Source organism: Rissa tridactyla, chromosome 2 (genome assembly GCF_028500815.1).
Source record: "Rissa tridactyla isolate bRisTri1 chromosome 2, bRisTri1.patW.cur.20221130, whole genome shotgun sequence".
In the NCBI taxonomy this organism is placed as follows: domain Eukaryota; kingdom Metazoa; phylum Chordata; class Aves; order Charadriiformes; family Laridae; genus Rissa; species Rissa tridactyla.
Genome location: NC_071467.1, coordinates 35,208,452 through 35,235,877, shown reverse-complemented (window position 1 = coordinate 35,235,877; position 27,426 = coordinate 35,208,452). Strand labels below are relative to the sequence as shown.

At 40.5% G+C, this 27,426-nt stretch overlaps 2 protein-coding genes across 2 annotated transcripts; both read left to right on the top strand.

Annotated features, from left to right (window-relative positions):
- The first annotated feature begins 275 nt into the window (after window positions 1-275).
- TMEM70 (transmembrane protein 70) lies at window positions 276-3,027 on the top strand. Its single transcript, XM_054192815.1, has 3 exons — window positions 276-645; window positions 1,137-1,248; window positions 2,355-3,027. The coding sequence occupies exons 1-3, from the start codon at window positions 496-498 to the stop codon at window positions 2,801-2,803; spliced, it is 711 nt and encodes a 236-aa protein (XP_054048790.1). The 5' UTR covers window positions 276-495; the 3' UTR covers window positions 2,804-3,027.
- An 8,400-nt stretch (window positions 3,028-11,427) lies between these two features.
- LY96 (lymphocyte antigen 96) lies at window positions 11,428-17,925 on the top strand. Its single transcript, XM_054193052.1, is given in 6 exon segments — window positions 11,428-11,681; window positions 11,684-11,791; window positions 13,583-13,672; window positions 14,575-14,703; window positions 15,666-15,718; window positions 17,350-17,925. Coding segments are annotated over 6 exon segments (543 nt in total). The 5' UTR covers window positions 11,428-11,620; the 3' UTR covers window positions 17,452-17,925.
- The last annotated feature ends 9,501 nt before the right edge of the window (window positions 17,926-27,426 follow it).

Sequence of the window (27,426 nt, the reverse complement as noted above, 5' to 3'; positions counted from 1 at the left end):
ATGGGCACAAGCTGGAACACAGGAAATTCTGTCTGAACATGAGGAAAAACTTTACTTTGAGTGTGGCAGAGCACTGGAACAGGCTGCCCAGAGAGGTGGTGGAGTCTCCAACTCTGCAGACATTCCAAACCCGCCTGGACGTGTTCCTGTGCAACCTGCTCTAGGTGACCCTGCTCTGGCAGGGGGGTTGGACTCGATGAGTTCCAGAGGTCCCTTCCAGCCCCTGCCATTCTGTGATTCTCTGTCTGTGCCCGTGGTAGGGGGGTTGGAACTAGATGGTCCTTAAGGTCCCTCCCAACCCAAACGGTTCCGCGAGTCCGTGACCCGCGGCGGGGCCGTGCTGCCGCATGGCCGGGCGGGGGCGCGCCGGAGGCGGCCGGACCCTTCCTGCCTCCGGAACCAAACCGCGGGGCCGCGGGGCGGCGGCGGCTGCCGTCCCCGGTTGCACCGCTCCGGCTTCCCCCCTACGCCGGCCGCTGCGGGACGCGGCCCGACATGCTGCTGCTGCTGCGGGCTGCCGGCTGCCGGCCACCCACCGCCGCCGCCACCGCCGCCGCCTGGCTGTGGGGCGCCGCTCACCGCGGGCCCCCGACCGCCGCCTGGCGCCGCCGGGCCGCCCTGCCCGCCATCGGGGGGGCCCAGCAGGTGGTGGGGGGGGGGTGGCGGTGAGGGGAGGCGGCCCCGCTCCCCTGGAGGGGCCGGCCGGGGGCGGGTGGCAGTGCTCGGGTTGGCGCGTTTTTGCCTTGCGAGAGAACTTGGGGTCCTCTCAAAGGACGGCTGGGAGCCCCGCGGGGGCTGCGGATGGCTCCCTGCAAGGCTGCACGTGAAGTGATCGCAAGCTTAAAAATCGTCAGTGGGGCTGCAAATACGTAACGCTAATCTGGGGTATCGAAATAGAAGATGATTAAAACAGTCAGGCAGTGTATTAGTTGGAGTTTGTGGCGTGCTTTGTGGTATTATTACCTAACTTAATCCCTAATTTAAGATTCTGGGAATAGGTTCAGGGCAAGGAGAAGCTTCGTGTGTGTAAGCACATGCATACATATATATATACACACATACCTACGTGTATGTCTATGTCTAAAGTGTAGATTGGTACTGATGTTGATTGGCCATGTACTGCGTTCATCTTTCAGGTCACATCTTTTCAAGGAGTGGCTGTTCGCAGCCTCTGCACATCCAACCCTCATGAACACCCAGAACATGGAAGATTAGTTTATAAAGGAAATTTGGCAAAGGCAGTGTTAGGTATGTGACTTGAGGTGATTTGGATTGCATATTTTTATTTAGTGGTGTTTAATGACTTTAAAAAGCAACATTATAAAAGAAAATGTTCTTCTTTCCAACTCTGCTAAAACCTGGATCTGCTGTGCAGGAAAAAATATGTGGTGTTGGTGCTTGGTTTCTGCTTCTACGCTTAGGTGTGCGGGGAGTTCTGTAGTTACTGTGCACCTCTGTAAGCCCTCAGCCTCCTTCTGTTTATCTTGCAGCCTTTGGAGTGTATTACCCAACCCAGCAGTAAACGAAGAACAGCTGTAATTGCTATTTGCATTCTGTATGCTTTCAGATGCTACTGAAATGTTCCTGAAGGAGACAGATACTATAATGAAATGCACTATCTGTAATGAGACTCTGTTGATCTTTCTGTGACTAGTTAATGTTACAAAGACCTAGTAAAAAGTAATCCATTGGATGTTTTCTGAGATGCATTTTTGAAATGTGTCTTAAAGAGCGAGGAAGTATGTATTAACATACTTAATTATTGCAGCATCTTAGACTACTCATTCTCATGGTGGCTTAAGGACTGTGGGTGATCCACAACACTGCCTACTATGCATCTTTCAAGCTGTGCTCAAGATGGCTGTGGGGTACTTGTCAGTATTGAATAACCTAGGTTTTTCAAGTTACATATGGTGGGGGACCAAGCAAGTGTCTTTGTAATTGGCACTGAGCGTCAACATGAGTTGAAGAGAGCAATTCCCAGTCATAGCTGTGATGATTACCATTATGTGTGTGCATTGCTGGAGTCAAGTTTCTTTTGAAATCAGTTTCCTATCTGTGAAGTGAAAACTTCATAGGTGCGCATGTAGGTAGTAGCTGACTTCATCACAGAAATGCTGCCAGCTTTGGTAAACCCAACATGAACATATAAACAAACCAGAACAGTGGCAAGAAGACAGGGTTGACCTTTCAATGGTTTCTTTGTGAGCTTAAAAAAAAAAAAAGTGGATTTTCAATAAGTTCAGCTGTTCAAGTAATGCCATCAATATATAGTAGCAGAGCATAACTAATTATAGAGATAATGTTACTCATAAGTATTAACCTTTGTTTTCTTTCTGTTTTGTTTTGTGTAGGTGTGAGGTTTTTCTCTTACTCCACCAGCATATTCAACCTGTTCATGATGCCCTACATCATGCTCAAAACTGGTATTGGATTTGAAAGCCTGTTTATACAAGCTGCCTTTTATGGGTTGATTGGGTTTTTTACGTTTGTAACACCGGTTACTTTGCATGTCCTTACAAAAGGCTATGTGATTCGACTCTATTATAAAGATGAAATGGACACGTATACAGCCATTACATACAACGCAATCTTGGCAGAAAAAGCAACTGTTTTCCATCAGAAGGATGTAAAGATTCCAGACATCACCAAGATGTTTACAACATTTTATGCTAAAACGAAATCGATGCTTGTTAATCCAACGCTTTTCCCGAATCCTCAGGACTATAACCATCTCATGGGCTATGACAAATCCTTTTATTTTAACTTAGAGGAGGAGAAGGAAACTGAGGAAAGGAAATAATTTGAAGAAAATGAATGTCACTATCATTGTTCACGGTGCAGTGCTATATATGTGAAAGAATGTAAAATTCTATTAGACTTTCTTAAGTATCAGATAGCTAGAGTTCTCCAAATGCATTTTGGAATGTATAAAAAAAAGCTTATTTTTTTTTTTTAAACTCATAAATCATGTAGGGGTTTCTTCAGAGTTGATGATATAAAACATAGTAAAAAAATATGCTTAGATCTGTCTTGGCTTGTTTGTTCTTGGCTTGTTTTTTATTGTTAGCTCTCCAGGAGAACTGTAAAATGCACGGGCTGTGCCAGTCTCACCATCTTCATTTCAAAAGGAGCTGTTCATAGAAAAAAAAAATCATCAGTCCTCATTACCTGTCACGTACGTAGTTAAGCTTTTAAGCCTTAAAGATTAATTGTACTTAACGGGAGTGGAGATGGCTTTGACTTCCCTTTGTGAGAGCATTGGTATCCAGGAGGAGTCTACGGAAAGCAGATGGTGTTGCTAGTTTCTGCAACAGCTGCCTGCAGGCCCCTGGAGAAGATGGGGAGGAGAATGGCTGTGTCACAATAATCTCTAGCTACTCATGGCTAATGAATGGTTTCTTAACTCTATAGAGTCCCACTCCGAGCAACCCTGTCCCCAGAGGTGGAGAACAAGAAGCCTGTCTTTTGTTGGGTGGGTGGAAGCACCTTAGCATAAGACTTGCTTTGTGAATATCCTGCTGAAAATGTGCTGTATTTGAACCAACTTAAAATACTAGCAGCTAGAGGTTAAAATGGACTCTGTCAACATTTATGTGAGGTGGAGACACAAAAGGGAATCCCCTGTCGAGAACTGTTTAGATCTCGTGCCTTTAAAAAACATACCTCTTGATTTTTAGCACTGCAAAGCAAGCCACCCCTAGCTCAAGTGAAAAGAGGATTAGATCTCTTCTGTGTGACTAGACTGGGTACTTCTGCACTTTGAGTATGTGGAAATTGGATGGTTTTAGCCCGAAGAAAGGTTTGTCACGTATTGACAGAGTATTGACACATACTTGTTTTCAAATCGTTAAGGGCCTAAATATTTTGAAGGTTAAAAATTTCTGAATTTTAAAAAAAAACAAAATTCAAATTAATCCTTTTGTATTAGCAGCGTCCTTTGTAATAAGTAAATCTGATGCTTGCTACTAATACTGCAAATGAAGAAAAAATAATTATAGCTACCTTTACAGATATTTCCAAAGTTCTAGCTGAAAAAATGTACTTAAAAGTCAAGATGTCTTCCAAGACTATTGTTTCAGTTTCCTGTCATAGGATGACACTATAGGTTGTACTAAAGCATCAGTGCTTTTAAATGTTGTTTTTCTGACTGTTGAAATTGCTCTCAATGTACTTGCTGAGTAATTAAAAAACAAATTGTCCCATCCAGATACTTTCAGGGCAATTCTTTTGTGTTGATACAGCTATAATTTTAAAAGCCTGATCTAGCCCATTAAGCCAGTATCACTTCACAGGTAACAATATATTAAAAAAAAAATAATTCCATAGATTATATTGAAGAAGTGAGGCCAGTAGCAAGCAATTCTCATCACCTGGTTGTACTACTTGTCTGTTGAAATGTTCTACATCTAATTAAAAATAGTCTTTCCATTCTTTCCATGTCTGATGCGTTCACTCTCTTCTTGTGCTTGTGGATAAAGTTAACTTTCTCTTTAAATGCCAAAACGAGGGAGAACGGGAAGTAGAGCTCGCAAGAGAAAGTAAAGGAAAGGCCCCAGATTTATATTTGTATACCCCTTGAGCAATGCCAAAATCCTCAGCCTTTTATTCTGACTGCAGAAAATTTTCACTGTTAAATTTGAGAGGTGGCCGATTCAGATTTAAGCATCAATAGAAAGACATTTCCATCCCAGTGCTGTTTCTCAAAAAAAGTATGAAAGCTAAACATTCCTTCTATTTCTTCTATCTCTTTGTCTTCTGGCAGTGAAATATAAGCTAAGCTAGTAGGTCTAGTTCTGACACATAGATAATTTAAAAAAAAATATTTAAAAATCCAGATATCTACCAGAAGATAGATAACGATTCTGGTCATGATGTAGTCTCAGAAAAGTATTTTATACTTCCAATGTGCAACTTGAAAATAATGGTAATTCCATAGCTTTCTTTTAATAGTACTTTGTGTTAAAGAAAGGGAAGACCAAACTTAATAGAGACGCACAATATTCTACCTGCTTCTACCTTGTTTGCTGCTAGCTTGGCAAACTCAGTTTGGGAAACAATCAGGTTGTAAATCTTAAAATCATAATACTTGTTATGGTTGCCAAATAAATATGGCTTCGGCCCCATCCCTGTTTGCGTTTCCACCTCTGCCTGTCCTTGTGTATAATCCCAGGATTTTCAGGTTTGGCTTTTTTGCAATTTTTACTTATAGCGTGTACTTAGAATCGTTTAGGTTGGAAAAGACTCTTAAGATCATTGAGTCCAACCGTTAACCTAGCACTGCCAAGTCCACCACTAAACCATGTCCCCCAGCACCACATCTACACGTCTTTTAAATACCTCCAGGAGCAGTGACTCAACCACTTCCTTGGGCAGACTGTTCCAGTGACTGACAACCCTTTTGGTGCACAAATTTTTCCTAATATCCAATCTAAACCTCCCCTGGTGCAACTTGAGGCCATTTCCTCTTGTCCTATCGCCCGTTACTTGGGAGAAGAGACCGACCCCCCCCTTCTCTACACCCTCCTTTCAGGTTAGTTGCAGAGAGCGATAAGGTCTCCCCTCAGCCTCCTTTTCTCCAGGCTGAACAACCCCAGCTCCCTCAGCTGCTCCTCATAAGACTTGTTCTCCAGACCCCTCACCAGCTTTTTTGCCCTCCTCTGCACCCTCTTCAGCACCTCAATGTCTTTTTTGTGGTGAGGGGCCCAAAACTGGACACAGTATTTGAGTATATTTGCACACATATGTGACTGGTTTAGATCCCTGCAACCTGGGAATGGTGGAGTCTAGTATTCAAACAACTGTAGTTTGTTCTTCATGTTAGAAAAAAAACAAAGGAATGGAAAGGTAATCCAAAAACACTTCTAGATGCATTCCTCTTTTTCTTTGGGTTCTGAACAATCTGTCTTAATACAGATATTTATAAAATATCTGCAGTGGGTGCATTTCCAAGTGGGGAACTCTGAAATGCTTGGTGTCCTTCTAAGGTAGGAAACATGCATAAACCAAACCAGGCCCTCTTGCTACTGACAAATCCTGCAAGAGAATTGACTGTAGCATTGTCGTGGTTTCAATTGACAGATTGTTGTCAAGTCACTGCCAAAGCCTGGTTTTTGGGTCCATGTCCTTCACAATCCTGTTAATTTTGTGAATTACTGTTTTCTTCTGGTTTGTTTTTCTTCAGTTTTATACACTTGGTGAAAAACAGTTCTAATTGCAGAAGTATTACTACCTGCTAACATTTTCACCCCTGGATGTTGCTGATGTTTCCTTGGATGTAGGTAACTTGTGTACACCATGGAAGAAACAATTCATTTATAAGACCTAGAGAATGGGCTCATACATGTGGAGATTCTGAAGGAAATAGTGATGTAGAAGCCCAGTCTTCTAAAATATGTGACTTACGATCTGTCTTATTTGCAAGGCTACGCCTGCTATGAAGGTTGCCAGTTCCTGCAGCCTTTCCAGCACCAACCAATCACTTGTCCATAGCAGCTGGGTATCACATCTTACCTTGGTACCAGTTTCATTCAATCTGGTGTGAAGACCAGGAAAGTTTGAAATGACTCAAGGCTCTTTCCTAGACACTTGCTTCCTGTCCCTTTCCAGCCTTAAGAGTTTCCACAGAAGGTCATAGATGACTCCTTTTTTTTCCTAGGAAAACAGACAGGATACATGCAAATTTTTAGTTTCAGCCTTTGACTATGTGGTATTTCCTTATCGGTGTCCCGCTCCTTTTTCTCAAGTTTTTGGCTTTGTCCACAACATTATTCATTAGTCCCTCTCTGTTTTTAATTATAAAGTACAATGCTTCTTGTCATTTTTTAATGTTATTTTTTTTTAAATTAAATTATCCCACAACCCTCAGCCTTTTCTTGCAAATGTAAAAAAATTCTGGTGAGAAAATTAATCCCCTTTTAATACTTTAAAGAGAAATCTTTAAAGGTCTGAAGTACTTCACACTGTTAACCACACTCTCTAAAATCAAAAGGTAACTAATTTCACTGGAGCTTGCTTTACTAAAAACTAAAGTCATCACATTGGCAAAGAAGAAGAAAATCTGAGTAGATTTTTGAACGGTACTCTGAGAGCCTAACTTAGGTGATGGAAACTTCATTAAATTCTGTTTGTGCTGTAAAAATTAAGAGCACACATGTGAATTATTACAATTGCTGAGTATAACTTAATAGGTGGAAACTTGGTAAGCTGCTGCAATTTGGTTGCCCTGGAGTTCTGTGGTCATGCCGCGGATTTCTTCATGCCCCCACGTACAACACAGGCCCCCTGAGAAATGGGACAAATGTGCTAGCGAGGAGTTGGATCCACTATAATAAGATTATCCCACAGCTACACAGACCTCAGCGAGCAGCTATTTTAAGCAGGGAAGAAGAGAGAACAAGAGCAAATGACCGCAAAACATGTCCAGCTGTCTCCATTTCTGGAATACCGGGGTGGACAGTGTTGCTGTGGTGTGCTTTCTGTCAGCCTCAGGTAGGACAGAGGCCCTTTCTTCTCCCTTCAGCCTCTGCTTTCTCTTCTTCTTGACAAGTTTAATGGTCTAATGTATACTTTAGAGTATAACTATAAGCTTTAATCTTAAACTTGGCTTGGGAAGAATAAACCATAAGCCTACTGGCAACAGACGGAGAGTTATTTCCAACATAATTGTTTCCACAGGATACCACCTGGTGTGTATTTGCTTCCCTTTAATAGCCTCCAATGGTTTAATGTGTAATATTCAAATCAAACCACTAAGCCAAAGCGCATACAGCATTTAAAATATATTAAGAATAATGCACATCACTTCTTCTTTCTTTCCACAACTATTTGCTTTCTTACTGAAATGCTGCCAGCTCAGCACTGGATATGCGCTGGTGCACCGCTCTTGGGTCTTGAATCCTCTACTTCTTTCTAGTATCCCTGGGCTTGGCTCCCTACTTCCACAATGAACACTGTCAAAGATAGGATGAGAGGATTTGTGAAGAGAGATTTACTCACGAATTGCCACAATTTTCTACTTTTTATGTTGATTGCCAAGCATGTTTTTGTTTTGTGAAGGCATAGCTTATGCCTTAGATACAGCCCCTTTATATTGGAGTGTCTTCAGCAGCAACCCTAGTCCCGGGATCAGAGGTAATAAACATGTCTGCTTCCAGCTGCAAAGAGATCTACTTCAAAAACCGTCACAAATGGTCCTGCAAGGAAAATTAAATTATTATTGCTTCTTTCTTTATTGAATAAATGTGTTTAACATCTTAAAAGAGTTTTCCATTACTGTAAGGTTTTGGTGCAGGCCAAGAACTAGGACATAATTTTTAATTCTGTCTGACTAACACTTTGAAATGGAGTACTTTCCTCTGCTGTACTGGTATACTGTTATTTATTTTTCTGTGATGGAATATTATGATAATATATATTATAAATCTTTCCTGAGGGAGATTTCAGTGACGTATAAGTGCTTATCTGGTCAAAGTACTCATCTGCAGCCAACAATCCAAATACAAAGTGATTATTTTGAAAAGCAATCACAAGTTAAGCACTTTTTAGATGTATTGAGAAAGAAGATAAAAATATCATAAATTTGTTTGAGGATTTTAACCACACATCAATGAGGAGGCTTGGAATTAAACTTCTACTCTCACCATCTTGGATATAAACAAAATGAAAAGTCATAGGTATGAAGTCCTAAATTTTCTAGACTTGGATTTGTTTTTCGTACTGTTTATTGGAGTTGGTCCCTACTGAGTGTAGTTGCAAAGGATTTCAAAATAAATGAAATGAATTGTCACAAAACTCTAGTGAAGTAACACTATTGCATAGCTCTTCCCACTTCTCTTTCTCTCCTTTTCATCTTCTTTCTGGATCAGAGTATGTAAGAAAAAGATTATAGTAAAGAAAAAATATTTAGTAAAAATAAAATATATAGAAGTTTGTATCCTTCCTCTCCAGTGCCCTTCATACTGACTAGAAAGAGACAGAGCAGACTCCTCTTATCCATAGTTTGGGCCTTCAGTGAGTATGACGAGGTCAGGTCTATGAGTGGCATTGATATGGGCATCAAAACCCACAAGCATCTAAAACTGAATTTGCTGAAAAGATTTTAAAATGATTGAGGTTATTTTGATTTAAGGACAATTTGACCAGACACAGTGGTCAAGGTTGTAGACTTCATGATCGTGGTCATAAATGGTATTTTAGCCCCGATAAGTAGAACTTATTGTTCCCATTTTCCCATTAGCCAGCCAGATCCCTTTTAAAATGGAGCCTAGTTATGCTGGTTTTTTAAAGTATTGGGATAGTCTTGATGTGTGCAGTAAACGTGCAATAAGGAACAGGAGAGGATTCAGATGTTTCCCCGTGTGTCTGTCTGTCTAAGCCACCAGGGGGGACTCATTCCTCATCTATATCATTTACAGCAGCAAGTGTCTGAAAAACCCCACCTATTCTTGAACCAGGTCTAGAAAGTCACCGAGTTCAGCAGAGAGCTTGTCTTCATTCATGTTAAAAGAGTTTTTATATAAAATCCTGTAAACCTGCAGCGACCTTTCCAGTCTGCCCATGAGCACATCAGCCACCCAACGCACGGTGCAGCCAAGGAAGGACAAGTCTGGCCGCAGAGGGACAGTCGCGCTTTCAGCCGGGTAATGGTATATGTCAATAGGGTACAGTCAGCGCCGTCTCACGCCCACGTCAGACTGACCTGTGACTTTTGCTAAATCTATTGGACTGACAGAAGACTCAGCAGAGAGCCTGGCTCCACATCAGTGGCCATGGCTTTGTGGTTGAAAGGAACCTTTTTTATTTTGACTCTACATGCACAAGGTAGCTCTTCTTTAGGGGCTGCTTCATCACTCCTTAGTGTCTGTCTCATTACTCCATTTCTTTTCCCAACTATTACAGCCTTCCAAATTTATTTCAATTTCATTACATATTTTACTAAGCAAAATGTGGCCATTTTGAAACAGAACTGTATTATTGCTATGACTACAAAGGGTTTGTATGTTTTATAGTGTCCTATTAAACAACAGCAAAAATCTGTGTGCGATGCATGTACCCTGGAGATCTGTCAGGAAAGTTGTATTATTTTGAATTCCCACTTAAAAGCCAAATGTTAGAAGTTTCTTTCAGTCTTGAACTCTGTCAGGCTGGTGGGACTCTTCTTGTGGTCTGTAGAAAGATTTGGAAATGCTCAAGAGAACTCTCTAGCCATATTAAGTTTTCAATTTTTTATCTTATTTTGTGAATTATTACCTGCATGAACTCATTACTTGGTACTTTTAGGTAGTTTTAGTAACATTCTCACTCGCTCCCCCTCTTCTGGGTGCAATCAGTCAAGTTTCTGTGCATGTCACTGTTCCTAAATGAACTTCTGTGTTTTATGTTTGAACTTCTGAAAACAAATTTCTTAACCTTTTGCTACTTTATCTTTAAAATATGTAAAATATTACCCTGTTGTGCACAGAATTTGTGAGAAGAAAAGCTTTTAGGCACTGTGATGGGGAGTGGGGAGAGTCAGAACAATTGATTAAGTTGTTGTAGGTAATTTGTATTGAGTTTCCTGCTTAGCACAAAACCAAATACCTGTCTATTTTGTACACTGCTTCTTTTTCATAACAAATTCAATTTATGATCGAAGAGGAGCCTCCATGCATACATACAAATCAAGAAGGTAACTCACAAGAAAATAATTTGATTAAGTTCTCTAAGTCATTCTTCCATAAATTCAGTAAATTTCCATATTTTATTATATTCAGAAAAAAAATGTAATTGTGTTTCCTGTCAGTTAGATGGTGAGTGTACTCTCTTGAATGAGCTATTAGACTTTTTTGATCTGTTTCTGTTGTTGCAAGTTGCAATTTTGCTGGGTTTGTGCAGTAAAAGCTGACCCAGTTTAGTCCACAGAGCTGCTATGGCAGATACAGGAAAAATATGCTATTCTCTGTGTATTGCACTAACAGACAGAAATAAAGGGGTGTATCCAATACCAGAAGTGCTTTAAGTTTCAGCTTTGAAGACGGTAGCTGAGATGGTGTGGGACATCAGCGGTTCTACTCAATACCATGTCAGATGGTCGCATGCAGCTCCCATCCTCACCTCCGTTTGGAAATACATCATCTCGTGACACTCCTCCAGAATGCCGGCGTGTTCTTAAAGCATGGTGAGCTTTGTAAGAGATTAATTTGGAAACCTTGTGAGAGTTATTGACTACCATATCAATAAATAAGTGGGCTTATTGACTACCATATCAATAAGGGTGGACTTGTTTTTCATCGTTTATGGATTTTTCTCTTCTTTGTTACATACAGGAAACTCTGTGAGTGATTGAAATTATGTCTTAACGAATGTTACGTCTGATGAGTCAACTAAACTTGCCCTTTACGTGCTTCTGGTAATCATAATTTTACTTCTCCTCACTTCCCCATTTCACACAGTTTTCTCTTTCATTTTTCACGCGTGGCTTGAGCTGCGTCGTCTGGGGAAAATGTAACAACAAAGGAAGAAATTCTTTTTCTTCACAAAATTTATTGTTATGTTGACTGATAGTGATGCAGCAGGGTTAATTAAATTGCAGAGAATTTGACAAAATAACCAAATAGTCCCTGAAAACATGTGACTGAGGATGACTGTGCTGAATTTTTGTTCCTCTTTCCCAGAGCAAAGTTTTATTACATCGGATACCGAGCCAAAAAAGTAACCATGTTTGGACTTTTTTTTTTCATTTTATTCACCCCTGGAGTCAGTGAATTTCTTTGTACGTCGCCAGATCTAGAAATGTCATATACTTTTTGTGGTAAGTAAAAAATAGCTTATTCTTTTCTTACTGGTGTTTGCACAATAATTACTGTAGTCTGAGAAAATGTGAACTTCCTTTCAAATTTGTTTCTTTGATGAATACAGAAAAATAAAAAGAAGTTCAGCTGGAGTATATTTCTGTTATTAATTACCCTATTATAAGAATTATACTGCATAGGCATAAATATTACCACAACGTTGGTTGCAGCAGCTAAGAGAGAAGTTTACTCCCAAATAAAGCAGGCATGGTTTGATTCAGGAAATATTAGAAGATGAGGGATTTAAACTTGTTTTGCAAGTACTGTATTGCATAAGTTATCCACATTGATTTAACCAATATATTACAATGAAAAGCTTTTAGTATACGGAAAAAAAAAGGAGTGTGATATTCTGCCAGGCTGGAGGATCAGCCAGGCTGTGGGACAACATGGCGTGCCCCTTCTTGCTGTGTCTGTGTTGTAGGCCACTGGATCTATCTAATCTAGTTCACTGAGGTTTTTTGGTCCATTCTGAAAGAACTTTGGCACCTCGCTGGTGTCCATGTTGAACAGGCTCGGTGTGCCCATGTGGACCCCGTGGCCACAAGGTGGGTTTGGAGGAGATATTTCGCAAGGAAAGGCCCATGTCTTTTGAAAATCTATGTGCATTACTAGTGTATATCACCTGTTAAATAGCTATATAAACTGAGGGTCAGGAGGGGATGTTTATTTTGGGTACTTTGCTTTACATTAGTACTCATGTTAAAAAAATAACGAGGCTAAAAGTGGTGGTACTTCATCGTGCAAACCAAACCGTGGAGACCACAGTGAGTTTTGTTTGCCCTTTTTTCTGTCGCAATTTCCCATGCGTAGTGGGCTCCGAGGTGAGCCGCTGACTGCTGGTTACCAACAATCAGCCATTTTCCCTTTGCACACCCCTTGCTTTAATCCCCAAAACACAAGGCGGAATCCCTCACTGTCAATGACCCTGCCACCCCGTTGGCTCCCACAGGATTAGCACGGGGAGCATCCCCCTGTCCCAGCCTGCCCCCAGGCCCCCAGCAAGCAGGGCACTTCTTCAGCATCAGCACACCAGAGAGGGCAGAAGCAAGCTGAATTGAACAGACTTCTTTCTAAAAATGAAAGTAAAAATAAATAAAAATACTGACTGGAAACGCTTCCAAAGGATTAATTTTTTTTAAAAATTAAAATATCAGCTAATGGGCTCTAAACTGGATGAGATACAGGTTGTATGATGCTTTATCACACTGCATCTGACACGGTGCATTGTACAATGCTAGGTGGGTCGGGTCACTCACAAAGAAAATCTACTCAAAGTCTCATTTACATTATCCTGGAAAATATGCTGGTACATTAAAAACATTTTTAGCTGTCGTCATCAAGTTTACATAGATTCCATGGTTAACATAATAAGGGATATTTTCAGCAGAGGACCATGCTGGCTTGATGCTAATAAAAACTTTGTATAACTTCAAAAGAGAAATAAAGGTACTTTGGCCTCTCAGTTTTGTGTGCAAAATATCATCAACCAAATAATTAACTTTTCTTGCTACTTGAAGAAATATTATATTGGTTTTGCCCTCTAAGCATATAAACAATTTTAAATGTAATTAAAAACATGTTTAATATTTACTATGGATATTTATATGAGAAAATTTTATAGTGTATACCTAATATTAAATACATTTTAAAATGTGTATGTTTATAGTGAGCATGTACCTATGTACGTTTTTATTGTTTTCCTGGAGAAGCCTATTCACACTACCAATATGAAATACTTTTTCCTGTAGATTCTACAGCTCATGCTTTCATGTTTAACCTGACACCTTGCAGCACCATGAACAGACCCGTCTGGAAGGCGACTCTTTCCTGGATTCCAAGTGAGTCCCTCTTGACTAGACAATTATATTCTGCAAGTGCAAAAAGCTGAGACACTTCATCCTAAATGCCAAATGCTTTGGGAGGTCAGTTTCTGTGATTAAAAACGGAATAGGTGAATTACAGTGTTGGACAGAAATGATGATTTGTGGAAATAAGCGTGTTTGAGTTTTACTTGTTGGAGCCATTACCAGAGCTCTGCACAGTAACAGGCACTGTACATGCAAATCTGAGACGGTTTAGGTGCACATGCATTTGCCTGGAAGAAGCAGACAAGATTTGCAGCACACAATCTCTTCTGGCCTGAGAAGATCCAAGACATTTTAAGGAGAGAGAATATCATTAGGCTATCCAAGCATGGCAGGGCTTCTACTAAGAATATGCACGTTCCAGAAGCTGGAGATGGGACTGGATTTTGTATTCAAACGCAACTTTAATCTTTCGACCCAGCTTTAAGCTGTCAACTTGAGTTACTTATGAAGTGGCTGTATCATAAACTTCACCTTCTGAGTGAAAACTCTGGAGCTGGACTAAGTTTGCTTCCCTAGAAAGATATCTTTATGGTGGCTACCAGTATTCAGGACAGTTTGTTTGCAACACCTGCTTAAAACTAGAGTCCTCATCGGAGTATTTATTTGGGTTAGTTTTGGAGCCGAGTGAACTCTTTTGTCTTTGCTGAAGAAGTTAAAATAAATTTTGAAATTGTTCACTCAAATATTTTTTAAGACCAGTGCTTTTTGTTGAAAACCAGCTTTTTGTTTTTCTGGAAGTAACAGTTTTCAAGATATGCATTTTTGTTGGTTTTGGGGGGAGTCTTTAAAAAATATTCTATTTCAGAGAAATCTAATTTTTATCAAAATAATATGTCTGCATGTATGTTTTTCCTTCCCACCTTCTTAACTAGGAAGTGACATCACCTTTTTGAAAGTTGTCTTCAACGTTTGGTATGAAGGTGCCAGAGCGCTCCACTGGAAAGAAGTCGTCTGCAGCGGAGCTGATGACGAATACGCAGAGTGCTCAACGCTGAAAGGAGGTCAGTGTGGAAAATACACGGTGCCTTTCCCTTGCCTGGCAGGTTCCCTCCACAACAGGGCCATATCCTGGCAGCCCTTTTTCACCACTAAGCAGATTTCTGAAAATACTGATAGATCAACCCATGCAGACAGAGTTTTCTTTACAGAGCCTAGACCCCTTCACCTTGCTTGGCAGGCAGCAGACTTCAGAAGAGGCAGTTCTCCAGTGCCAGGACCCCACTAGAATAGAGAATTTCCAAATTCTACACTTTAACATCCATGTACTGCAGTTCCCATCTCTATAAATTAGGATTACTAATATCCTTCATCTCATTATGACACTTTTATTGTCAACATCTCTAAAATGACATGGAAAGACTGCATTTGACTGGACTGCACGCAAAACGTGAGAGGAGTGAGGGGCACTACTAATATCCAGAACACAATTTATTTACATATGTGTCTGGGTGGGTTTTTAAAGAGATTCTCTACATCCATGAATAATGCTTTTTTAGTTAGAGAAGAGTCAATCCTGTTGTAGGGGCTAACCAAAATTATCCCGATGCAGACCCAGATCCAGAGAATTCAGACTGGATGTCAGACTAAAAGCCAAAAAGACCAGGAGGGACATCAAAATACGCCATTCGTGTTTTCCTTTCTTTAAAAAATGAATAACAGCTCTCTTCGGTTGTCATTCAGCTGAACTACTATTACAAGTTAAATTATTGGAGTTATCACAGGAGGATGGGTCTGCAGGAGATGTTGCAGGGGCACTGTGGTTAATTTCTATTTTCTAACATGTGGTTTAGACAAATAGAGCTCTGGGAGAAGAAACAGGTGAGGGCTTTATCACTGGAAGGGTGAATGGCATTGGTGGTGCTGCTGAGAGATATACCATATTGCTTTGAAGTTATTTAGGAAATCTGATTGATGGCTTTATGATTAAGTAACCACTTATATTATAATTATGCCTGTTTTACAGAAACAATTGCAACAGAGTTTGACATTAAAGGTGCAAGAATAACGTTTCCAAAGGTACTTTTCAGTATTTTATGTAAAGAAATAACAGTAGTAAAATAACATACTTACTTGTATATATTTTCGGGGAAGATATGTTCGCTGAAACTCTAAAAATCAGCAAAAGGAAATGTCAGAAAACTTTTTCATGCTTGAAGTGATGACTTTGGAATGGTAGCAGCTCTGAAATGCTAAATGTCTTCAGGTTATTATTCCTCTATTATTCCTCCTTTATCTTATAAAAGACAAGACCGAAAGTATTAGTTAATGTCACCTTAATAATTGCATTTTGTTTGATAAATTATTGTGTTTCCTTTTACTTGTTTGAGTAAATCCATCCATATTCTTTCCGCCCATTTCATTCTTCATTGTACGTTCTTTTCACACGCTGGTCTGTTGCTCCCTGAAACCCTTTCCAAAGGTTTGAAGAGGGATAACAATATCCAAAAGTAAAAGCACTGCAGCACCAGTCCTCAGGTTAGCACCCTCTCATCCAACACCCGCCTCGTCAGCCACATGAGCCTTCCCAAGACCCTAATGTCAGTCTTACCATCCCTATTAGTCCCCACAAATGTCACTAAGGAGCTCCTACTGGCACAAAATCTCCAGCCTCCCCTTAACTCAAAGCTCATGGGCCTCTAACAGTGTTGAACTCAAGCCCAGCAGCTCTTCTAGCCCCAGAGCTGGTAGTAGACAGGAATCTCCTCTGCCGTAAGCAGTCCTCCTATAGATGAGGTGCTTGTGGCAGACTTGGTGCTTCCTGATGGGACTCTGCCAGACCAGGAACCAACCCTAATCATAGCCTTTAAAGTAAACAGGAAACTCTTGCACGCCTCCCAGTCTTTAGCTTAGTCCTAAGAGCCCTTCAGCTCCCAGTTTGCCATATCAGAAGAGGAAGGTGGCAGATGTCCAAGAAGGTAGGGTAAGACCTGGGTTCAGTAAGGGCCACCAAGCTATTGTTTATCCCAGTGCCTACAAAAATCTGTCTGTGAGAGGGTGTGAAGATGGGTAGCGAGACAACAGCTAAACCCGTGACTGTCCAGTACAGCAAACTGTTACAAGACTGGTCAGAAGCCGTGTGGTGTGTAGCCTGGAGGATTTCCCTGGGACTGGCTGTAAAATACGGAGGCTGTTGTTGCAGCTACCTATGGTCTGCCTGTGGGTATTGGGGCAAAAAGGGGGCAGGAAGCAGAAAATGGAAGCGTTGGTAGGGCTGAATCCTTGCTAGCTGTCAGCTATGAGGGCTAATAGGGTTAATGCCTCACAGTGGGGACAGAAAAAGGCCCATTGCTGGAGAACGCAGCCTGGCGTATCAGCTCAGGTAATTCCCACTTGTGGAGAATTGTGGAAAGCATTACCCAAGAGAAGGGCTCTGGAAGGGGGAGCAGGCACCCTCGGGAGCACAGGACTCACTGGTTTGAGAGAGGCCCCTGGCAAGGACAGCCTACTGCTGTTCCTTAGTACCCCGCTCATGACAAGAAAGTTGAACAATATTTTTTTGTGTATACATATATCTGAATATACCCATGATTACAGTCCCTGATGGGAATCTTTCTTTTTACGTCTTAACAGAAATAACCAGAACCATCTTGGACATGAACAAGCAGAATTATGCACTAATTTTCTTTTTTTTTCTTGCTTGCTTTTAGGGCGATTATAGCATTATTTTACAAGGATTCTCTGATGATTCTGAGAATAATATGGTCATATGCTTGAATTTCACCATGATAGTAAAACAAGACTCTTTCTGACTGGGGCAAACATTTCAAATAATTCCAGAGCATGGAGGTTGCTTCTGCAAGCAACTGGAATACGAGCTGACAAATAATAACCTCATTAATTTTCCTGAGGTAGAATACGTCAGGTACTGTCTGGAAAGCTATATGATGGATAGTCTTATCCATTTATAACACTGCTGTAATCAGGTGCTCAGCCAATGCATGCAAAATCACTGGGAATTGGGCGTCCTGATTAATCCACGGAATAACCCTGACTGGATGTCAGGCTGAGGGCTGCATTTCGGTGCTGTGCCTTGAGTTATGAAAAAGCGGATTCCTTCAGACTGTGATAAATTAATACAAGAAGTTTTGAAGTGTAAGAATTGGAAGTTGACCAGTACTCAGTTTAAAATATAATAGCAACTGGATCTGGGAACCCTGTTGGTTTGGGTTTTTTTTGTTGTTTTTTTTTTTTTTTTTTTAAATAAAACTTTTTTGTACAGTCAAGTTGAGAAATGGTTTTTATTCTCCTGTTATTTTCTGATTATCTTTAGAGGGTTCCCAAGGTTCTGCTCCATTTGCACTGAGCTGAATCAGAGGAGTAACGATTTGTTACGTGGTGCTAGCTGATGTGAATAAAATCCAAAGGTGTTTCCAGTTACGCTGATCCGGTATGGCTGAATTTCACCTTCCAGAGCTGTAACCACAACCTCGTAGTGTGGTTTTAGCTCTTGCTCGGAGTCCAGGGGGCAGAGACTACACAAGCTGTCTCCTTCATAAGCAGGAGAATGGTCGTTGCCCAACAGGTTGATCTTTTTCTCAGTTACCAAAAGCGTGCCTAAAGCTCCAGCTGTGGCTTCTGCCTCTTGGGCAGCCCAATGTTCAGTACCCGCCTTCCCTCTTGGCTGTGCCTCCACACCTAAGACTTTTGGTCAGGTTTGATCGAGTATAAGGTTTGGTCCTTAGGAAGAGAGCTGGGGTCCTTTCAGACCTCATGGTGCTTTGGTGCCGCTGTACGGTGAAAGGCAGCCGGCCGGTGCAGTGTCCAAATGCTGCCTGCCTTCAGACAGGTGCCCTCCTTACAACATCAGGATGGCATGTCCACTTTTCATCCGCAGCCCCCAGCCAGCAGTTGCTCAGTGAGTGTTCAGACACTTTTCTCTAATGAACGGGCCGGTGTTGAAGGTGCGTGTTGCCCTGGCCGCCAGGTCATGCTGTGTCCAGCAGATTGCTTCCAAACGCCTGGAAAAATGAAAAACCATAACAAAACTTTTTTAGGGTGCTAAGTGCCAAGTATGGAAATCAGCAGAAGTGAAGATTTTAATCTCACTTTACACACAAAGAGATTTTTCAAACTGAGTATCAGAAAAAAAACTACACCAAAACCCCACATCCAAATATGTAGATACTCCATTTAAAAATTGGTTTCAGTACAGCTGGTTTGTCAATCTAAAGCAAAATCATCAAAACCCAATAAAAATATAAGAAGCAGAGCTGCGTTATGGTGGAGACAAGAAGCCGCGATGACATCCAAGTGGCAATGGCAAAGCATCTGTGCTTGTGCTCAGTCCACAGACCATTCCAGGAGCAGCCTGTGATCGAGTACCGCCGCAGCTCCTGTTCACCTTTGAAACAAGTTACTAGAGTTGCAATCAGTTTCCTCTTAATCTAAAATATCAATCAAAGAGCAGGGAGAGAGCCTGATAACCAATTCCCACTTTTCTTCTCCTATTTTTCTTATTTCAAATAGTATTACTGGTTTAGGGAAGAGTCTTACTGTATGATGTCCCTGTGTACCCATTTCACAGTGTCCAGCAACTACCTGGTGGAGCCTCAAAACAGTTTTTTAGTGACAAAGTATTCTGAGATTTTTGCTGCCCTGAATTATTTGGGGTGTTAGAAGAAATGTTTTGTTTAGTAGGAGAGACTAACACCTCCGGGAAATCAGGGACATTCACATGCTTGATTTTTTATAAGCACACATTTTAATGCCTTATAGATGTTACAGAAAATTTACAGTATAGGTAAAGGTAGAAATAGAGTTTCTCTATCTAAATAGGGACATTTACAGATAAACATATGTATTCACTGGCTTGCATTGCAGACTTTCATAGTGTAGATCATCTGAAGGGTTATGATTACGCGCACCAGCAGATAGGATTGGAGGCAGAACGCAGGAGCCACAACTTTATAAAGCAAAGACCTTTCAAAGGCCTGAAGTTCTGTCCTGCACATGCCTGAAGCTTTCCACTTATTGCAGTTCCGGTGGCTGCCGTGCCATGTTCCCCCATGGACAAGAGGAGACAGGTTTTTATAAGGTCTAAGACCAATAGGAAACAATTTACCCAGAAAATTGCAGTGATACCATAGGGTGAAGGGCACAGCTGAAGGCAGAGATTTGCTCCGTGTGTCTTGTTCTCAGGACAGAGCTGTTAGAGAAGGCTTTCCTCTCTTCTGCTGTTGTCTGAAGTTGACAACAGTTATCATTTAACTTTTTTCCTTTCCAAACTTTCCCGAGCCCATACTTAGGGCTCTACAGCAAAGAGGAGTCTACTTAGGATGAGGTGAATTACTTGGGCTTGGTGAAGGCTGGTCTGAATGTTTCCCTTTTCTTCAATTTATCGGGTCAGTAACTTTGATACTTTTTTTACTTCATTTCCTGGCTCTGTCCGGAGCGTGAATGGTGTGAATGCTGTGCAGTAAACCAGTCACTAAGTATTTCTTGCTTAAAATATTCAGTGAGACCTACAAGTCCTGAGATACCTGTATTTTGCCAGGAGTTCCCGTGGGCTGCGCACAGCCCCCTCCCCTGCAAACCGAAATGAATGAAGGAAGGCCTCGCCTGTGGCATGCTTATCTGAAACTAATATCTAAAACCTTCACAAATATCTCTTTTTTCTCTCCCTCATTACTGTTGTTTTTAAGCGGCTGTCAGGATTTGCTGCAGATGGGAAAATAGCTTTTCTTCACCCCCTCACCCTCTGTCGCCAAATATGTAATTATCAGAAGAAGCAGTTCCTGTAAAATGTGTTTTCCAATGAGCGCACACTTTTTGAGCTGTGTTATTACAGTTTCATTTGATAAAAACAGTAAAGCATGCACAATTTCAAATGAGAGAAGTCCTGCTGACCGCAATGACATACACATTTGCTGGCTGAAATTGTAACATCATTTGAGACAGACACACAAAGAAAATCCCACGTAATTCAGGTATTACGACAGCGTATCTTGTTTCCAGGGATGTACTGGAAGGCATAAGCAATCCCTCAGTCACCAGTTAGCTTGGCTGGTAAAAAGCACGCATACTCATACTGAACAAATAAACTACATGGTGCCTGCAGCAAGGAGCTGGACTTGACGATGCAGGAGTCGCGTCCTGATCTGTGTTAGAGGCATCACAAGAGAGACATAGCAGCGTTAATCCTGTCATCAAAAAAATCACATTTTCTTTTTTCTTGGTGGAAAAATGCTAGTAATTGTCTTTGAAGTGTCGACGTAGCACATTATGCTGAATAACTTCAGCTGCTTGGTTCTGCCCGTGCCTTCCTGCCAGCACAGGGAGTCCAGGGGCAGCAGATGGGGACAGTGACATTTCTAACGGGAAGAGACAGGGAGGGAGGGAAGGAAGGGAGGGCAGCTCGTGCCTGCAGAGCTCCGGGCAGAGAGCACAGGGGAAAGGAAATTTGGAAACTCTCCTTGCTGGCATTAGAAATGACCGGACTTTGGAAATCCTGGAAAACAGTCACTGTGCATGCGCACTGAGTCCTGTGGATCCCAGGCGCAGGGGCCGTGCTGCGTGGCTGCTGTAGGTGGGTATGTCCATAACCTCTTTTTCTCCAGATGCATTTTACTACTGGCAAAGAGAGACTTTATATATATATTTAATATATACATATATATATTTAATATATATATACACATTATAAGTATACGTACATATATGTATATACAATTAATACATATTAATGTATTTGTCCAGATAATTGATAACAGTTTCCCAAAGCTTCTGTCTACAAAAAAACCACCTTTTTTCTTTCTTTTTCTCGGCCTTTAACCTAAACAGCTGCCTTAGCTACAGGTGTTGTGTTTTTAAATTTAAATTTCTTACTAACACGATTTCTTGCTGACGTAACTGAGAAAGCAAAACTTTTAATAGCAAACCTGGCTCTTTGCTCACAGGAGGGAATGGTCACTCATTCTGAGCATTACGATCCCCGTCTGCCCGTTTTCCTGCCCTGCACAAAACCTTCAAATACTACCAAGTATTTACTGAGTAAATGATAATTTTTTCTTAAATTGTAATTTCTGCTAACTGGGCACATCCATTGTGTTTTTTGTTTTCCAAGAGGTTTGGCATCTCTCCTGAAGAAGACCTCCATACTGACTATGAAGTTGGATTAATTCTTACCTACATTCTGTTCAGCCGGATTTGATTTAGTCATTTCACTGTATTACCCATATTTTTTGTATTTTTTAGTATAGTAGTGTAGTTTAACAATTTCAGTAATGCAAATGCAAAAGCCCAAACAAAACCACAACAAAACACAACCCTACAATAAGTAAAGATAAATACACAAGAGCAACATTTTAGCATTAGTCCTCTGACAGCAATAGGATTGAAAAATCTGCCCTTCACCTATGAGATGCATAAAGGAGGAAATAATGGAACAAAACACAATGCATACAAGAGTGAGCTGTTGTTCACTTTGACCCAAAATTAATTTGCCCCCATTTTAGAATGACTTGACTTCATTTCACATCAGAATCTCAGCTGAACAGACTGGTAGTTATCTTTTATAATCATATCATTCACTGAAGAAATCTGCCCTATGTCTGTGGACATTGCATGTAGTGGAATTTTTCTTACGTCTTTCAAGCCTTAAAGATGCATTAATAGCATAGACATAACATAGATAGAACAATGAACAACCTTAATGAAAGTTTCACGTGTGACTCTCGGAAAAACAGACTGTCAGCAGCAGTACGCCTTCCTGGTTCCCCAAGCTACCTTCCAGAGTCTGACTGCTAGGTATACAGTTTCTCTAACCTGTAGAATTTTGGCAATTTTAATATTTTAATTATGGAGGAAAGGGGTTCCAGAAAAAAATTCTAAAGTAGTTGCTTATCTAGGACAATCCAAAATATTAAAATAAAGAAAAATTATTCTCAGATGAGTAATAAGGAAAAAAAAAAAAGCAGTTGGGTGAAATAAATAATTTTGATACCTTCAGAATGTTGTTATTTATTTTGACCAAATAACTTAAAAATAGTGGGTTTCAACTCACTTAAATTTGAGGTGCTTTAGCAAATAAGAAATATTTTGCTACTTTTTGTTTTTGACAGGTTGGCATTATTCAAGAAAAGACTGTTGGGCCACAAAATTGCTGTGATTCTGCTGATAAGCCAGGAGTCAAGCTGTGATAGTTGTACTCATATTAGTATCTACTTGGCAATCCGAGTTGCCCTGTAGGGTACAGCTGCACAGCCCGGTTCTAAATGACTTTATATGCCTTCTTCTGGAATAGATATGCAAAGGGCAATATAAAGATTTTACAAATAGTACAACAGGAAACAAGATGTCAGGGTGAACAGATCAAACCATGGATTTTAACTTTGTAAATTGTAATTTTCTTTTAGTAATTTTTGTTTTGTTTTGTTTTATAGAAAGAAAATGTTATAGACCAATATGCTCCCTCCTTATGCACCTTTGGAGTATATGGCTAGAGTAACCAAAAAATAGAATAGAATAGAATAGAATAGAATAGAATAGAATAGTTCAGTTGGAAGGGACCTGTGATGATCATCTAGTCCAACTGCCTGACCACTTCATTACTGACAAAAAGTTAAAGCATATTTTAGTGACATAGAACCACAGAATCACAGAATCACAGAATTGCCTAGTTGGAAGGAACCTTTCAGATCATCGAGTCCAACCATCAACCTAACACTGACAAAACCCAGCACTAAACTGTATCTCTAAGCACTGTGTCTGCCCATCTTTTAAATACCTCCAGGGGTGGTGCCTCCTGGATGTGACTGGACAACTTCTGATAAGCCGTACTAGAGGTATTGTCTCCAAATTTACTGAAGCTGAGAGATGGATATACTCAGCAATATATATTTTCATATATCCCAGTCTTGTCACAGTCATAATGCAAATGATTTTATTTAAGTGTGGACGAGAAGTCTGTGATAAAATAAAGAAATTATATTTCCTTCCAGGCTGGTATTGGTTCTACTGCAAACGCTTTATACAAAAGTTACTTGGTTCAAGATGCTGAGCCTGGATGTCTGTGAGTGGGACAGGAGGGAATGCTGCCTTCTGGCCTCGCCGGAGGAGCAGCACTCTGCAAAGCCCACAGTCACTGTCACTGCTGTGATGGGAGTGGAAACGTGTCTGCTCCCTGTTTTACTGCTGCTCTGTCAACAGGTATAGTTAATCCTGGTGACAGTCCACTTCTTCACCCCAAAATCACAGCGTTCTGGGGATAAAATGTGGAACAAAATGATGAATATCTTTTCAGTTTTGAAAATGTGGAAGAAAATAAGGAAGAAAGTATAGGTGGGGTAAACAGTTACATAAAACACAATCAAACGCAAGATGTTTGAAGTATTTATAGACAAAACATTGCAATATCAGTGAGTCAGGCACTAATATTAGGTTTATTTGAAAGAGGAGACTTTCTCCAAACATTCTGTCAATAAAACAAGGATGACTAAGGCACCGTAATTCTGTGAGAAGAGCTAAAATTCACCATAAGCTCAAGGTATTCAGTAATTACAATTATAATGATCCATTTTTTTTAATACTTGGATTGCAGTGGTGCCTTCTGTAAGTAGCTTGTAATCAGGACTGTTGCTTCCCTGCTGTATAAATATTTATGAAATTAGTAAAATAATATTTTAAGGGTTCTTTGAAATGTGAATCATGGCCAGATCCAAAGCACCTAATAAGCATCTAGCCCCGGGAGAGTGACCCAGAATCCTTTAATTCTGCACTGAGATTGTTTGACATCTCCAACGAGCAACCCAGAAACCCTACACAACAAGAAGACTGGTTCAGTGCAGTGCAAGATAGCTTTCTGCTGAGGATGGCAGAGAAACTGAATTAATTCTTATTTTCCAATGCAATTCCCACTGTAATTCATATTTCAAAGCACTAACAGCCTGCAAAACTTATAGCACGGCACGGTAAAGTATATAGCAGAATCTAAGGACAAGGATTTTGCTGGAATACCAAGCTGAAAATAGAGTCAGATCCCTAACTGTGATGGGTCTTGACTGTATGTTTGGGGGTTTTTTTATGTTTAAATTGATGTTACATGGATTTGACATCAAATTCAATCTGTTTTGCAATGGTCTCACACGTTTCCAAGGGACATCACTTTGACCACAGTTCTGTGAACTATAAGATGGTAGGCAAACTTAACTACCTTATTTTCCACTACAATAAAGTATATGACTGTGTTATTAGAAAGATCCTGACACAAGAAGAACATTGATGCAATCTCTAGACCAAATCACTGATCCTTTCAGTGACTGGTCTCGATCTGGAGGTTAGGAGACTAATCTAAGAGTAAAGCAATGTATTTTTAGGCTCATTGCCCTAATGGCCACCGTAATCAGGTGGCAACTTTCAGGTCTGCTGTCTCTTGGTGGGACTGGATGGTTTTACAGTTTCCTAGAGGTCATTCACAGGAACCACTGTAGAGTTGTGGGACTGAGGAACAGCAGTGTCATTCCGCAGTGGACTTGGGTAGCTACTGCCAGCCAACAACCAGCAGCTTCTCTGCAGGGTTGTGAGCCTTCACCACGATATGGGTCTGGAGTAGGCTGAGCTTATAAATTAATCTGATTTCCCTAAACTCACTGTAATGTAACTGAAATGTCATTAGTTAGTCTTTGCCTATGTTCTAAGAGGGAGCTTGGAGGAAGTAAACGACTAGGAGTGATACGATGAAATTGTCTTGTGTCCTCATTTGATCTTTTACTCAAAAATAATTAAGAGGTCAGACTTACTAATTACATAGCAAGATATAATTTGCATTTTGGCCAGATACAAACTACCAAAAGAAAGTGAAGGCATCTGATCCTGAGGTTCAAGATACTGAAAACAATAGAAACAAAAGTAATCACCTGCATCATGGTAAGTGTCTTGTCATGTGCACAGTAACATAGAGAGAATCCAGCAGTTGCATGGTCACCTCAGATTCCTATACGTGCTATTGCTATACATTTCTATACATTTTTCTCCCAAGAAGAAATAAATATCAAAGGGTTAAAAAGATCCAAGCTGACTCTCATCTTGCTAGATTACAAAATTTTCCAGCTTCTTAGATCTTTAATCTCCTACATGAAGTTGTGATTATTCCCATTTCCCACCTTCCCTTAAAACTGTGAAGCAATTTGCACACTTGGAGTTGAAGTGAAGGTCTCCCCATTGGGCGAGGGGTTTGTCCTGTTACTGGGGGTGCGTTTTGGTTACTGCAGAACAGCAGAGGGTTTCACGGAACCCAGAAACCACTACTTTATAAATGCATATATACTAAATAATGAAACTTATCATATTCTACAGGGTACAATTTTTTGAGTTGTCGAGAGAGCATTATTCCCTTCAGGAGATCTTTATGTGCATGAAAGCAAAATACACAATGTTGCCTGCATGCTTTATATTGTTTTTACTCTATTAATTTGTTAGGAAAAAAAAAAGCAATATTTGACTATTTAAACAGGTAAGATAAACACTAAAGTGTTCAAGAAAGAAATTGAATAAGCTCTGTTCAGACTTTAAATTCTTCATAACTCTTCCAGAGTTGGTATCAAGCCCAGAATAAAACCAGAAGGTTGGCTGTAAGTTAGTGCCTCACTTTGTAAAATCAACAACCGCTCTCTGAATTACAGTGCTAGGAGACCTTATCCTTGCTGACGATTGACAGGCTATTATCTTGCTGAATAAAAAATGAGCAATCAGACGTGAAAGGAAGCTCTGTACTTGGAACCAAATTCTACACATCTTTAAGCGTGACACAAACTTGCTCAAGTCAATGAAGCCATTTTTTAGAAGGATTTTTACGGCTTGGCCCTTGATAAGATAAGTGCCTACACATAATATGCACTTGTCACTATGCTCCTGAATGACTCAAAAGACTAGTAACGTGGCAGAAAGACTTTCACCTGTAGACTGTCAGTTTGAATCTGTCAAGCAACCAAAAGTCCCTGCTGCAAGAAATCTTATGCAAAAATTCCAAGCAATGCTAGGAGAATATTAAGGCTGCATGTGCAGTTATATACTCAAAGCTGGAAGGGTTGTCACTCATTTTTAACGTGCCCCTTTCTGCTACAGCCTTATGATTCAGTCTTTAATAACCCAAGCACATATCACCTTTTGAGCAGTGCGGTACAGGCATTTTCCCCAAATCTGCAGAAATCTTTGCTTTGGTGAACAGAAATCTTTATTCAGTTCCTGAGCACCCTGTAAGCTTAGCGCTGTCTGAGCGAAGCAATACAAAAGTAAGCACACGTTTGAGTGGCACCGCACATCACGGTCACTGTCATGATCAAAGTTTAGTTGTACTGAAAAAGTCTTTCCTGAAAATTCATTGCTTTAAAATAGCAAAGCTGAAAGGAGAAATACCCGTTTAAACTATTTGGAAATCAGTGCCCTTATATAATCAGGAATATTAGGGATTGCTAGTTACAGATTAAATATTTTTTGCCTCCTGGGATATCATTTGCTGTCATCAAATGAAATGCAAAAGACCTAAATGCTCCCTTAGCTTTTTCACAGGAAAATACGAACAAGAATATGAAAACCTGACCAAGAATCTCTCCTAAAACCAAGTTCTGTTGCCTTAAATTTACGATGAAACTCCTCCTTTGGAGTTCTGTTTCCTGCAGATCTCTGCACATACTAGGAAATTTCCCCACCTCCCCTTACTACAAGACCTACTGCGTAAAAATCTCCCACTACACTGGGGGGGGTGTTTGCTCATCAAGTGGCCGATGGTC

Bases quoted from the DNA above. Each gene is read 5' to 3' on its own strand.
- TMEM70 (XM_054192815.1), top strand. From the start codon at position 496: ATGCTGCTGCTGCTGCGGGCTGCCGGCTGCCGGCCACCCACCGCCGCC. The intron at 646-1,136 runs GTGGTGGGGGGG...TTCATCTTTCAG, and splicing joins CCATCGGGGGGGCCCAGCAG to GTCACATCTTTTCAAGGAGT. The intron at 1,249-2,354 runs GTATGTGACTTG...TGTTTTGTGTAG, and splicing joins TTTGGCAAAGGCAGTGTTAG to GTGTGAGGTTTTTCTCTTAC.